The 13,993-nt window shown below is 42.9% G+C and overlaps 1 protein-coding gene across 3 annotated transcripts in view; it reads right to left on the reverse strand.

Annotated features, from left to right (window-relative positions):
* Window positions 1-401: 401 nt before the first annotated feature.
* Window positions 402-13,993, reverse strand: part of NAB1 (NGFI-A binding protein 1) — a 62,136-nt gene continuing 48,544 nt past the window's right edge. For 2 of the 3 annotated variants that reach the window (XM_039495615.1, XM_039495616.1), the window contains 4 exons: window positions 7,540-7,650; window positions 5,797-5,956; window positions 4,228-4,377; window positions 2,473-2,564 (listed from right to left, as the gene is read on the reverse strand). In XM_039495615.1, the coding sequence (XP_039351549.1) occupies window positions 2,473-2,564; window positions 4,228-4,377; window positions 5,797-5,956; window positions 7,540-7,650 (513 nt within the window). Of the gene's footprint in view, window positions 2,565-4,227; window positions 4,378-5,796; window positions 5,957-7,539; window positions 7,651-13,993 lie in introns of all 3 variants that reach the window. The other variant, XM_039495614.1, reaches the window with a different exon arrangement.

Below are 13,993 nucleotides of genomic sequence, written 5' to 3' on the forward strand. Positions count from 1 at the left end.
CCTGCCCATCTCTCCTCAGAGAGGACTGCTGTCAGCCGAGACTCCCTGCCTTGGAAAAACTGAGTGACAGACTATTTGCCATTATCAATTGTATGTGAGATCTGTGAATGTCTCAAACAAACAGTTTTGTACCCAGGGGGGTTGAAACTGTCACATAGCTGCAAATTTAACATGATAAAAAATGCCTCATATATTGGGAATGACATGTCCACTGGACTGTAAACCAAAATACCATCCTAGAGCTAACCCACTGATGACAACTGAATCATACTGTATTTACAAACTCAAAATAAAAATATTATATACTTTAATTTTAGTAAATTTAATATATTAGTGTTTACAAAATAAATGTATTCTAATGAAACCATATGATTAATGAAATGAGCTATTTTCCCCTCCCCCACGGTAAACCAGACCAGTAAACTCTTAATATATTTAAGAACTTTGTGTGGTCCAGCACAGATTTTGGGCATGCTAGATGTTGACCAAACCAAAAAAACAAACAAACCACAAATCAGAAGGAAGTTTCCTGCTTCTTTAAAAACTTGTTGCTTGTTAAATTCTATTACTAAACTTGTACAATTCAAGCCTTTACAAGCTTCCAAACTGTAATACTGTACACAGAACTACCCAGATACAAACCAGTGCTATGACTGACATTACAAACTGAAGAAACATACTTACTACCCATTCTATTATCTCTCACAACATAAAGGAGCAAATATAACAATACATTCAACTGCTTATTTCTAGCAATGAAGTTGCAAATTCCATTCAAAGTAAGTTTCTTCTGGAGTGAGACAGTACAATACAATTCAAGAAACATTTAAAATAAAAACCAAACGTTTTAATAGTATAAAAAGGTGTTTACTGGTGTTTCTACTATAAAGCTTTGTTCCACAAATCAAAAGTGATAAAATAATTAAACAGGTTTACAGTGATCAGAGACTGCAGTGTAGACATTCCAGCTCACATTTTGTTGACAATTTCAGTACGACATACATTATGATTGAATAATCATTACATATCTAGGACACAGCAAAACTGCAGATGAAGTGCACACCTCACTGTGGAAGCTTATCCATTACTTGTTGGCTCACTTCCCCGCCTCAGAGAGCACTGTGGGTAAAAATTATATTCAAAACTAAGGTGTATAGCTATTTTGACTGCAGAGATGCAACTATACAATAGGAGTTACACTGACATTATGGATGTATACACACACACACCCACACACCACATTAAATACCAAATTCCCTAAGTTATAAGCTAATTCCTTGTTTTTAGACAAAATGGCATCTGCGAAAATGAAAAACATACAAAAAAAGAGTCAAATAAATAACGAATACAGATGTTAACTAACATACACAAGGGAACATATTGGCATACTGTATGCAGTATATGGTATACTCAGAGAATCATGTGGGTTGGGAAGCACCTCGTAATGGGTCATTTACCAGTAATGTATCCCCTTCCCCCTCTTCTCTGTTATTTTATTGTTCCTGGATATTGAATATAACCTTTTCAATACTGATGCATGAATCCTGCATTTTCCATCTTTGCCACACTTATGATTCATTTTGTCTTTAACATCCACAGAGAATTCCAAAATGTTCTAAGTGTCTGAAGCACAACTTTTTCCATCCTGTCCATAATGTCTAGTGTTCTGAGTTCCCTCCCAAATGAGAGCATACGAACCCTGGTTTAGCTACACAGTATCTGAAATGATTGTTCTGTCTGATGAAATTGGAGCCAATAAGTAGGATGCTCCCATATTCTGGCTGATATTTTCCTATTCACCATTCCCATGTAGTGGATAGGTATATACTGTAAATGTATTACATATAGGCTGCTGAAACCATTAAAATAACATTAATAAGTGTCAAATGTGTCTGCTATAATACAGGATCAGGTTTATCAAATGCTATATCCACGTAACATTTTAAACCATTAAATATTTTATGTATTTGCTATTTTTTTCCTACGAATACCATTGCAAACTTGCTGTTAGTTGTATCACTCTAGGTTTTTCTTACACTTTCTCCAAGGATTTTTAACTCAAATGTATAACAATCATATCTATGCTAGATACATTTAAAGTAGACACTGAAATTTCAAGTAAAATGAACTGTAGCCACATCTACTGGACTCAATACGTGTCCCAACATCTAGATTTACTTTGATAAGTTATACAAATACATAATACATTCTTAAATAAAGGAGGCTCACAATATTAATTTGTGAACCTTTCCACATTATAAAACCACATTACAGGAATGTGTATCCACCTGTATTACTGTTTTAGATTGCAGTGTCTCTTGTTTTTCAGTCTCCACAGACTACTGTACCAGTTCTTAGGCTTTGGCTATGAAATCTCTTATTTGAATGAGGCAACACTGGTTATTAAGGCTTGTTTGTTTTTCTTCTAAAGATTTATTCTTTATTCTGATGCAATTTTCCAGAGTAGGATGACTATCTTGTATCTTCAGGTTCTGTTTTTATGACCTTCCTTTCTATGTTGTTAAAAGCTGAGTGAGGAAAGTCTTTTAAAATACCAAGGCCTTCTGCAAAAAAAAAAAAAAAAAGGGGGGGGGGGGAGAAAGAGGAAGAGGAGCTGTTAAGAAATATTGTGTTGAAATAAATGTCTTCTGTGTTTACCCTAAGAAAATGCCCACTGAACTACATGGATGCTGATGACATATCAATATTCATAGCAGAGGTGAAAGTAAGCTGGTACGGTCTGGTACGGCGTTCCAGCAAGAGCCAGTACGCCATGCCAGACTGGACTGGCTTCCGTGGTGGTGATTTAAAGGGCCCAGAGCTCCGGCTGTTGTGGGGAGCCCCAGGCCCTTTAATTCACCCCTGAGTGCCGGGGCTCCCAGCTGCCTCTGCAGCTGGTAGCTTCAGGGTGATTTAAAGGCCCCGGGGGGCTCCCAGCCAAAGACCCAGGGCCTTTAAATCTTGAAAGGCCCCGCCTCTTCCAGTTGAGGCCACGCCCCCACTCAGGACTCCAGCATACCGGTAAGTCCTTTAAGTTACTTTCACCCCTGATTCATAGAAGACAAGATTCTGCCCCACCCTCCTCCCAAGGCATACGAGCCCTGAACTATCTCAGAACCACCACAGTTCTACTATCAAAATATGGAACAAGCCACAGCAATACTTCTCTGTAACCCCCCATTCACCAGGAAGCAGAGCTCAGCAGTGTTGCTCTCTGTATGAGCATGTGGAACATTCCTGGGTATGGGAAGGCCATGGACTAGAAGGTCCTCCAGCCACACAGACCCTTGTTACAGGCAGCAGGTTGCAATAGGGAGGAGTTGGGCCCAGATTAAGATAGGCATGGATAGGATAGACACAGCATTCTGCCAAGTGCTCAAACAGCACAATAGTCTTAAAAGGAACCGCTACCATAAACCCACCCTTGAAACATCTCATTATTCCTAAACCTTGAGGGAGAAGAGTCTCAAGACTGCTCTTGATATTATGCCAATGCACCAGTTTTATATGTAAAATGCTTTGCCAAAGCACAGGCATCCAATTCTGACTTCATAGTGGAAGAAGAAATAAATATTCTTAACAGCATTCGAGATTTTTCCTGTGTGCCTGTGTTAAACAGGAGAAACAGTGACCACAAGTCACTGCATACAAAGGCTAGCAGAAGCACTTAAAAGCCCAGTCTACAGAGTCAAAAACAACAGAAACTCTGCTGTGGCTGAACCAGGTTCTAAAACGGTTTGGTCCAACCCAGATAGATGGGGCTAAATCTTTATAAACAGGGTTGAAGGCATCTTTTCAGGAAGTCTGTTTGGAATATCATTTGGTCCCACTCACACAGACTGAGCCAGATCATGTTACAACCACGTTCCACCACAAGAGAGTTTAACAGCAGTTGTTCTGCTTGGCTGTTTTGTCTGTGTAGATGGGTCCCAAGACTCCTGTCTTGTGTGTGAATAGTTATTGCATCTCCTGCCCAAAACATAACTGAAAACGTGGCAATACTTAAATCTCTCATCAAATGTTTGGTATGTTTCTAGATTAACAAGTCATTCAGAGGTTTCAGTTGCAGCTTGGTTTCAAGGTATCAATCTGAAGACGGTGTCTAGGAACGAAATTCTTCTTTGAAAGGGATAAATAGGTGTGTGGCTCCTCACAAACTTTCTGAAAGCCACCTGTGAATGGATGTTACGGGGCAGTTTGTGGTGCTTTGCAATGGATAACACTTACCTGAGGACTGAGACTTTGCGTCACCACTGGAGTAAAGTCGGATCAGGTCACTGCACAGAGGTTTTCCTACGTGCTGCTCTCCATCTAGCGAAATGTGTTGCAACTGTCTATTTTGCAGGTTTGACATTCGGAGATTCAGGGGCCTCTCACCTGAAAGAGGTCAATACTGAAATATTCAGTATTAAGTATGAATCAAAGCAATGCTAGAAATCAAAATTAAGGCAATAATAATAATAATAATAATAAAAAAGGACACCACCATTTGATCAGTGAAAAAAAAAAACATTCTAGATTTCAACCATGCAGGAGAGATTTCTAGTATGTAAAATGCTGATTTGCAGATGACCTCTTTTCCTCTCCAGGCTGCTAGTGCTGCTACAGATTTGGTATGGCTGAGCAATCAATCCTTCATTTTGCTCAAAAATGCTTCAAGATCCAACTTTCCCTTCCATGTTGAGCTGCGTTAGTCATAGAATTTAAGGCCAGAAGGTACCACCAAGTCATCTAATCTGACCTCTTGCATACCACAGGCCATCAACACACTAAAGCTAACAATCAAAGTTAGACCAAAGTATCACGGCCTACAAGTGACTAAACTAGCACGTGCCACAGCAGAGAATAGAAGAGACCAAAGTGTCCCAATGCCCAAGGCTCCTGCAGTGGCAGGGAAACAACTGAGACATACCCAGATAGTGAGTGACCCTCACCCCCATGCTGCAGAGGTCCCCGTTACAAAAGTCTACATATAGAACAGCTCCACTGAAGTCAATGGGGTTTCCCTAGAGTTACTAAGCAGAATCTGGCTCTATATCTGGTTGTATCATTTAGACCAGTGGTTCCCAACCTTTCCAGACTACTGTACCCCTTTCAGGAGTCTGATTTGTCTTGTGTACCCCCAAGTTTCGCTTCACTTAAAAACTACTTGCTTACAAAATGAGACCCAAAAATAAAAGAAGTGTCACAGCACACTATTCCTGAAAAATTGCTTACTCTCTCATTTTTACCATATAATTATAAAATAAACGGATTGGGATATAAATATTGTACCTACATTTGTGTGTGATACTTGAGCCTGCTTTTCACTTGTGAGCTTTGTCTGAAGCCAGAGTCCTGGGTGGCAGGGCTGAAGCCCAAGCCCAAGCCCAAGCCCAAGCCGTACCGCCTGAAGCTGAAGCATGTAACTTAGCTTTGCAGGGCCCCCTGTAGCATGAGGCCTCATGCAACTGCCCTGCTTGCCACCCTCTAAGACCAGCCCTGCACTTGTGATCCCTCTAAACCCATCCCATGACCCTCCTGGGAGTCACAACCCCCAGGTTGAGAAACACTGATCTAGATGAGTTGACTACCCCCTGCAAGACCTTGCATACCCCCCCCCAGGGGTACGTGTACCCGTAGTTGAGAAACACTGATTTTGACTGTAAGCTCTTCCAGGCAGGGATCTTGTCTTTACTTGCCTGCTTAGCTTCCTCCACACTGCTGATGCTATATGAATAACATCAGTACTAATAATGATTGCATAACACCAGACAAATTGGGTGGCAGCAATATCATGCCTGGAAGCTACTATACCTTGTCCATCCGCATTATCAAACGTCATGCCATTGGGGCTGTGCTCTTCTGAGCTTTGTCTGTAGTACCCTGTGGAAAGGCGTCTCTCTGAGTGTTGCAGTCTCTCTAACCCTGCTTGGTTACAAAGAAACTCCATCTGTTTTGCCATCACCTTTTCAGACTGCAAATAAAGCAAGAATATATATATATGGATCTTGCTGTACAGGAAAAAAATAATACCAGCAGGTAATAAAGCAAGCAGTCTAGATATAGTTCTTTGTTGGCTCACCTGTACATGTGTGCTTTACAGCTACCTCAAAACTATCAAGCAAACAAAATATTTTTGCACCCTCTAAAGCAATGGAACACAGTGCATAAAAACATGTGTTCTCTTTTAGCCAGTCTACATGATATTTCTTAGTTCTTACCTGAGGAGAACAAACTTTCTGCACTCTAGGACTGCAGTCTACACTTAGAGAAATTCCCAAATGCAAGATCTTTCTCTTAATTATCAAATTTAGCTCTATTGGAATAAATGGCTCTACAAAATATTCCAACAGCAATGGCAACATCTGCTAAAAACTTATGCCAAGATTTTACCAGACATCTTGGAGTCTTTATTTTAGGAAATAGCAGTACACAAGTTTAAAAATCTGCCATTGTGAAAGTGTAGGATGACAGTATGTTTGTGGGGGATAAAGGTGTGAAATGTCTGTCTAGAAGATGAAGAAGACCTATACACCTCTAGAGAATGAAATTAAACAATGTAGAGCAACGTGGGAGTGAATGGTGTATAAATGTTTGTCATCAACTTTAGTGCCAAGAAAATTTTAACTTTCAATATGATCATGCTCTCAAGACTGTGACTAAACGTCTTATGGAAATACAAAAAATAAAAATATCACCAGTTAAAAAAATGTCCATTTCCAAGAGCCACACAGAAGTATACAAATAGAAAGGGAAGCAAAAATATGCAGAATTAGCATCCACAGATGTAAAGTTCATTGATTTCTCTTTGTAAGTATTTTATAAGTGTCTCCATTACTACTTGTCTCTATTAAAAAGAAAGCTGGTTCTTGCAAGGAGCTGAGCCTCTCTTGGGAGATGTGAAGCGACCTCAACTCCCACTGACATCTGTGTGCTCAGAAGAGAAAACTATAAATTAGCTGACAGTGTAAAAGAGAAGACCACGTCCTAGGTTCTCCAGTAAACTGATGACATTTAGAGCAGGGAAGGAACCTGTTCTATATTTACTGACACCACTTTAGATATCATCATGTTCTAGAGGAGAAACACAGAACCCTGCCCTTAGGTTTTGGCAGATAGAAAATTGTTTCTCCCTTTACCTAACAGTTTGCTTTCAAGTGTATTTTAATCAATGGTCTACCTGAAGGTTCTGTTAGTATTTTATTAACTGAAACATTACTTTTATTTTTAAAAGGGTTTCACTTCTATGCGGCATGTACTGTACTATCGCATTTGTTCCCAACAGTAGATGGTGCATTCCTTCTCTTGTCTCAAGCCTAGAAGGTGAGATCCTTACTTCTTTGCAATGAATGAAGATAAAACTATAATAGAGTGTCATAACAGCTCCAAGAGTTAAACCCATATTAGCAGTGATATTATCTCACCAGGTGATCTTTGAAAACTGGAGGTAATGATTTTAGTCATCACAATATTATACAAAATCAGCCTAGAAAGCAACTGTTACTATTCTAGACAGCATCTCGGTAGAAAGCTGATAGTTTCATGTGGTTTGTCTACCTGGGAATTAAGAGCTGCCAAATCTTCACTTTTGCCTTTGGCCAAGGCAAGTGGTACTTTCTCTTGTTGATAAAGTGTCTGGACTGTGTCCTGGAAATCAGGAAAACCATCCTGTTGAGCAAAAACAAACAGGGCATATGATTTTGTTTTGCTTTTAAAGAAAAAGCAATGTCTCATAAGAGTTAACAGAATATTCTTTAACTCTGGTGAAAAACTTGAACTGGGATTTAAGACTCTGAAAGAAGTTAACCAAACTATGCTTCAGCAACATAAAATACTGCAGCAGATAAGATCTGGCTCATATCTCTTGCAGAGCAGAAGCTTGTGCCACGCCTAACACATCGAAGTATAAATCCAGAGCAATACCATTGACTTCAATGGAGTTACTCTGGAGCTAATCCAGTGTAACAGAGCAGAATTAGGCCCACTATTTTGTGGTTTTCTTTTGGATTTAGCAGCTTGGGTTTTTCGGATTTTTTTTTTTAAAGAAATCAATGTTATAAATGCAGACTATTGCTGTAACTTTGACCATTTGCATCTGTAGCATCCATAAGGCTTGCTGTACATGCAGAGTAAGACCTTGAGACTGATCTTAGATACCCGGCCATGCACGTACTTGCCTATCTTACAGAAAACACAGTCGCAGAATTTAGTAGCTTAGAAAATTGGGCAAACCACCACAAAATTTAACATGCTGCAAAGACACACACAAACTATACTGGTCTCCCTGTAAAACGGTAGTGGCTTATCTTTATAAATTCTCTGCATGACAAGCTGCCCACTGAAAAGTGAAGTAGCATGGACTTTGTATGCTGCAAGGAACAGTTCTGCTCTGCCAGGTGCCTGGATGCGAAGCCCAAAAAATTATTTATCCATCTCTAACTTTTATGACTTGCAAATCTCCTATGTCTCTTGTGCATGGGAAAATTGCAAGTTCCATTACAGTCATTTGCTGTATGTAGCAAGGTTCAAGATTAAATATTCATGCAGTTTAGTGCTGTACAAGCAAACTCATGTAAAGCAACGGAGATGCATCATTATTCACAAGAAAATGCAGCAGGGAAGAGAGCTAAATCAAGGGAGGAGGCTAGAGAAAGAAGTAGAATCTAAAAACAATGAAATTCATAACTAGGAGATCATAGGCCCCTTGTGCCAAAGTAACATTTTTAGGAGGATTACAGGCAGTGCCTATAGCATGCTAGGTACAGTGAAACCCTGCTATAACGCGACATTTGGGGTCCAAATGCTTCCATTGCGCTAAATGCAGGGTCGCGGTATAGCGGGGTTTCAAACCAGTCAGTTTGTCAGTGTCCCAAAAGCAGTGCATTGAGGTGCACCACCTAGTGCCCCTAGTGCCTAGTGCCCAGCAGAGGAGGAGCCGTCCCGCCTGCCGGGGACAGAGAACTCCGGGGCTGCGGGCGCCGGTGCTCTCTGTCCCCGGCAGATGCGGGGCCGCGGCTTCTCTCCAGCTTCAAAAGGAGCCGCAGCTCCCCGCCTGCCGGGGACAGAGAACTCCAGGGCTGCGGGCGCTGGTGCTCTCTGTCCCCAGCAGGTGCGGGGCCGCGGCTTCTCTCTGGCTTCAAGAGGAGCCACAGCTTCCCACCTGCCGGGGACAGAGAGCACCAGCACCCGCAGCCCCGGAGAAGCCGGAGAGAAGCTGCAGCCCGCGCCTGCCGGGGACAGAGAGCACCAGCACCCGCAGCCCCGGAGAAGCCGGAGAGAAGCTGCGGCCCGCGCCTGCCGGGGACAGAGAGCACAGCCCCGGAGAAGCCGGAGAGAAGCTGCGGCCCGCGCCTTCCGGGGACAGAGAGCACCAGCACCCGCAGCCCCGGAGAGAAGCTGCGGCCCACACCTGCCGGGACAGAGAGCACCAGCGCCCGCAGCCCCGTAGAAGCCGGAGAGAAGCTGCGGCCCGCACCTGCCGGGACAGAGCACCAGCCCCCGCAGCCCCGGAGAAGCCGGAGAGAAGCTGCAGCCCGCGCCTGCCGGGGACAGAGAGCACCAGCGCCCGCAGCCCCGGAGAAGCCGGAGAGAAGCTGCAGCCCGCGCCTGCCGGGGACAGAGAGCACCAGCGCCCGCAGCCCCGGAGAAGCCGGAGAGAAGCTGCGGCCCGCGCCTGCCGGGGACAGAGAGCACCAGCGCCCGCAGCCCCGGAGAAGCCGGAGAGAAGCTGCGGCCCGCGCCTGCCGGGGACAGAGAGCACCAGCGCCCGCAGCCCCGGAGAAGCCGGAGAGAAGCTGCGGCCCGCGCCTGCCGGGGACAGAGAGCACCAGCGCCCGCAGCCCCGGAGAAGCCGGAGAGAAGCTGCGGCCCACACCTGCCGGGGACAGAGAGCACCAGCACCCGCAGCCTCAGAGTTCTCTGTCCCCGGCAGGCGCGGAGCTGCAGCTTCTCTCCCCTGCAGTGGTGTTGGGGACCACTGGTACTGTACAGTACTGTGAAACCATTATCTAAGTTGTATCTGCCTTAAAGGGGAGCCAACCTATGATCGCGTTATATGTGATTTCGTGTTATAGCGGGGCGCGTTATTGCGAGGTTTGACTGTACTCACACACAGGAAACCAGTGCCTGCCCAAAGAGTTTATAATCTAAGAAAGGGAAACGTAGCATCCCCAGAAGAAAAAACTGTGGAATGATACGCTGCCTCTGACTAACAAAGGAAAGGGAAAAAAGACAAATACCTCGTGAACAATGAGGCCTCTGCAGTCAGTGGCCTACACAACAGTGATCAGACAAATCTGTGCCACTGTGAATGCTGTCAGGAGGTCTGCTTCCCCCTCACAGTGCAACTCCATTCACTTCAGTGAGGTTACTCTTGCTCCTTGAGAGGAGAATCAGGCCCAAAGTGTTTTATGCAGCTCTACCCCACCACACCCCACTCCAATTTTCCCAATGGAAAAATACAATCCAATGAGTATTTACCACTTTAGAACAGTGTAAATTCTCCATAAAACCTCACCTGGAAACAGAAAGATGCTGGAAGTGCACTACAAAACACAGCTACTTTTACACTTAGCTCTTAGTTTATTATGGGGTGGGACTTTTGTTTTATTTTTAAGAAGAGGCCTCAACTCTGCCTTTGAATGCCTTACATCCATATGTACATGTAGCTGAAATTTTGAATATGGATGTACAACAGCACCAATGACGTAATTTAGTGGTATAAAATGTGTTTGCATATATTTACACCAGCAATTGTATGCCAGTGTAAAACTGAAGTCTGTTTTTCAAAAGCAGGCCCACCAAGTACGTATGGTTTCTGCTGCTTTGTGTTATCCTCACGTACATTTCTTCAATAGGCAATTGGATTCTGGATCACCCTTCCTGAGATGTGCCCCTACCACACTGTTCTTTTGTTCACAAAGACTTATGATATAGGAATGGATGACTAAAAGAGGCAGCAGCAGGTTAGACAATTCAGCATGACATCTGTCCATGGCCTACTCCTAGCTAAGCATGCCTCTCCCCATTCCTCCTCTCTACTGCGTACTAGGGGTCTGCTCCACACAGCGCATGTGTTTCTTCCATGTTGCTCGGTTGTTTTTAAAGTGGTTTCTTATAGCAAATGTTCTCAGTCTCATGTGTGTACTTTCTTTCCCGCCAATTACACTTTTCTTACATGAACAGCAGATTTTAGTGCTTCTGTTCTTTTCATCGGGCGAGAAAGAGAAACCCCACACCTCTGATCTTGGTTCTCTTTTCCACCTGCCTGGCAATGGTGTAGGTGGGCATCTGTCTTCCCTCTTCTCTCTCTAGAGCCGGCACTGACTGCAGATGTTTCCTCTGAGCCTCCTCTTTAGTCTCACATTCACCTCTGGGTCTCCTACTCCCACTGAGCTTTTTGAACTTGGCTGTCTCAGGCTCTCCCACTCCCCCACCTCTGTTTTAACATTGCCACGCACTCGAAGATTCCTTTGTTATTACCAGCACATGGAAGAGCAATAACTTTATAATTCTCCTCTTCTTTCCCCTCCTGGCTGTCAATACTATATGTGGAAAGCGAACCTCTTCTCACACAATGCAGAAATGAGGAGAATGAGTAGCTACTCTCTCTAGGCCATTTGCGTGATATACCTGTGACCTGTTTTGTTTTCTGAGTTGCTGCCACAGCAGCTCATTGCATTGCACAGCATTACCAGTGACTCATCAGAGATGATAAAATAAGGAGTGCCCCCCCCCCCCCGCCATAGCCTTCACAGAATGAGATGGCTGCTTAGTGGGAGAAGAGAATGCAGTTTGCATCTTTACTCTTTCCTACTGCTCTTTATCCAGAAGAAATTTAAGAGCCACAGCACTTTCTTTATTCACTCCCAACTCCCATCCCAAGTAACTGCATTCCTTCTCTCACTCCCTCTATTCCTTTAGCCTGTTTTCCTAGAATCTCTCTCTTCTCTACACTCAACTCCCACAGCCTCGCTGCCCACTCTACCAACAAAAAGGGAAGGGCACACGGGGGAAGAGAAAGGCTTTTACAGGTAATCTGACGTAATTTGTGGTATTTTGTTTCTTTGTAATGCTTGTGTGAATTTAGTGCTTATGAAGAGGAAGGATTTGCAAGAGTGGCTGAAGGGAGGCAATGTGCAACTTTGCCCACACAGCCCTGCTGGTACACCTACATCAAGCCTAACCTGCAAAATCCCAGATTTTTTTTTTTTTTTAAAGGTCACTTTGCCTGTTTCCAAAAGCAGTCATTTACACCCATGCAACATGAGGTGTGAAACACTTCTAAGTCAGCATATTGTCTTTTCACACTGCACTTTGCGGAGGTATGACTACCTGATTGGCAAGGCAATGGCAAATCATGCTCCAATCCTGCCTCAACAATAAGAAAAGATCAGGCCTGATGTCTCCACAAATGAAAAGCCAGAATATTAACCCACCATACTTCCTCACTCTCTGTATTCAGAGACAGAAGATGCAGCAGTACAACTTTCAAAAGCACGAATGGACACTATTTACATCCACTATGGAGAGAGAATTCTGCAATATTTGCTACAATGTTTCCTCATCCTTCTACCTTTTTTTAGAAAAATACTGCTAACAAACAAATAAAAGGTCAATAGTGAGATATGTTTCACCAAGAAAGTAACCCTGCAAAGAAAATGTGCAGAGAAACAATCTTACTATATATTTTTGAAAAATTAATATAAGCTGGAATGTAAATTAGAGCCACAACTCATTAACACAAGTGAAATAACTGTCCTGCCACATAAATGCTATCTACAATAATACAGAACTCCCAAACATACAGAAAAACGTGGTGGTAAAATTGGGCCTCACCACTTTATCAGTCATTCTGTATTAGTCGGGACTATGTCCTCTTTAATGAAAGAATGTTTTGCAGTGCACAGCAGTAACAGAAAGATTCAGAAAAACATCATTTTGTAGACTGAGGACATTCAGTTCTTCAAGGGAAAAAAAAATCACGATTGAACTACTAGCCTTTTAAAATAAGTGGAAAGAGAGTGAACATATTTCTTCTGAACTATTGCGCTAAAACCGTGAACAAAAAGCCTGAAGGTTCACTACTCTGTAAATACGAGAATACTTTCTCCTAGTGGTGTATAAGTTTCCTCTCCCAAACAACAGCCTTCCAAAGAACAGCCTAAAGTTTCAGCTTAAATCTACTATATTTTTCTGTTTCCATTTTTCCCCATTAAAAAAAACCCTACCCTCAAAAAAAAAAAAAATTGCACTCTCGTGGCTTGTCATTTCAGTTGCTTAACCACTGTTAACTGAGCAAAGGAAAAAAATTCCTAATGGTGAGATCTCAGACTGTGGAATAGTCTAGCAAGTGAAAGCACCACTGCCCGAGTCATTTAAAACTAGATTAGTATATTCTCCAATGTTTTTTGCCCACAAGGAACCACAGGACTGTATATTGGCCACGGATAGTGATGGTGTAGATCAGTGCTTCTCAAAGTGGTGGTCCGCGGACCCAGCCTGAGCCATCGGCTGCCGGTCCGCGGCGAGTTTCCTCATAAGAGTGTTGAATAGGATAATAATATGGCACCAGTCCCTGGCACATTGGAAAAAAAAATTCCCAGTCCCCCACATCAGATAGCTTGAGAAGCACTGGTGTAGATGACTCAATAGGGCTTTTCCTAGCACTAAATTCTGGGTTTATAATACTAAAAAGCCAAGACAGGTCAAAGTGAATCCCGACACACACACACAGAATTACTGGCATGGGAGCTGTGAGTAAACCTTCAGAGCACACAATTACACAATTCAAATTACTGTATATATTTTAAGTGCTGTCCAGGGCAGTAATCCATGTGTTGCACAACAAAATGACTGGCGTGCAATATGTCTACATTTAAAAAATGCTTTTATTTATATCTGGCTTTCAAACTAACTTCTCATTTTAAAGGAGAAAAAATGCACCTGTTTGAGTATTTGCCACATGAGACTAGCCGTTGCTTAGATAACAAATGTAAATCCTTGCACTCCT

This window comes from Mauremys reevesii, linkage group 11 (genome assembly GCF_016161935.1).
Source record: "Mauremys reevesii isolate NIE-2019 linkage group 11, ASM1616193v1, whole genome shotgun sequence".
NCBI classification, from domain to species: Eukaryota; Metazoa; Chordata; order Testudines; family Geoemydidae; genus Mauremys; species Mauremys reevesii.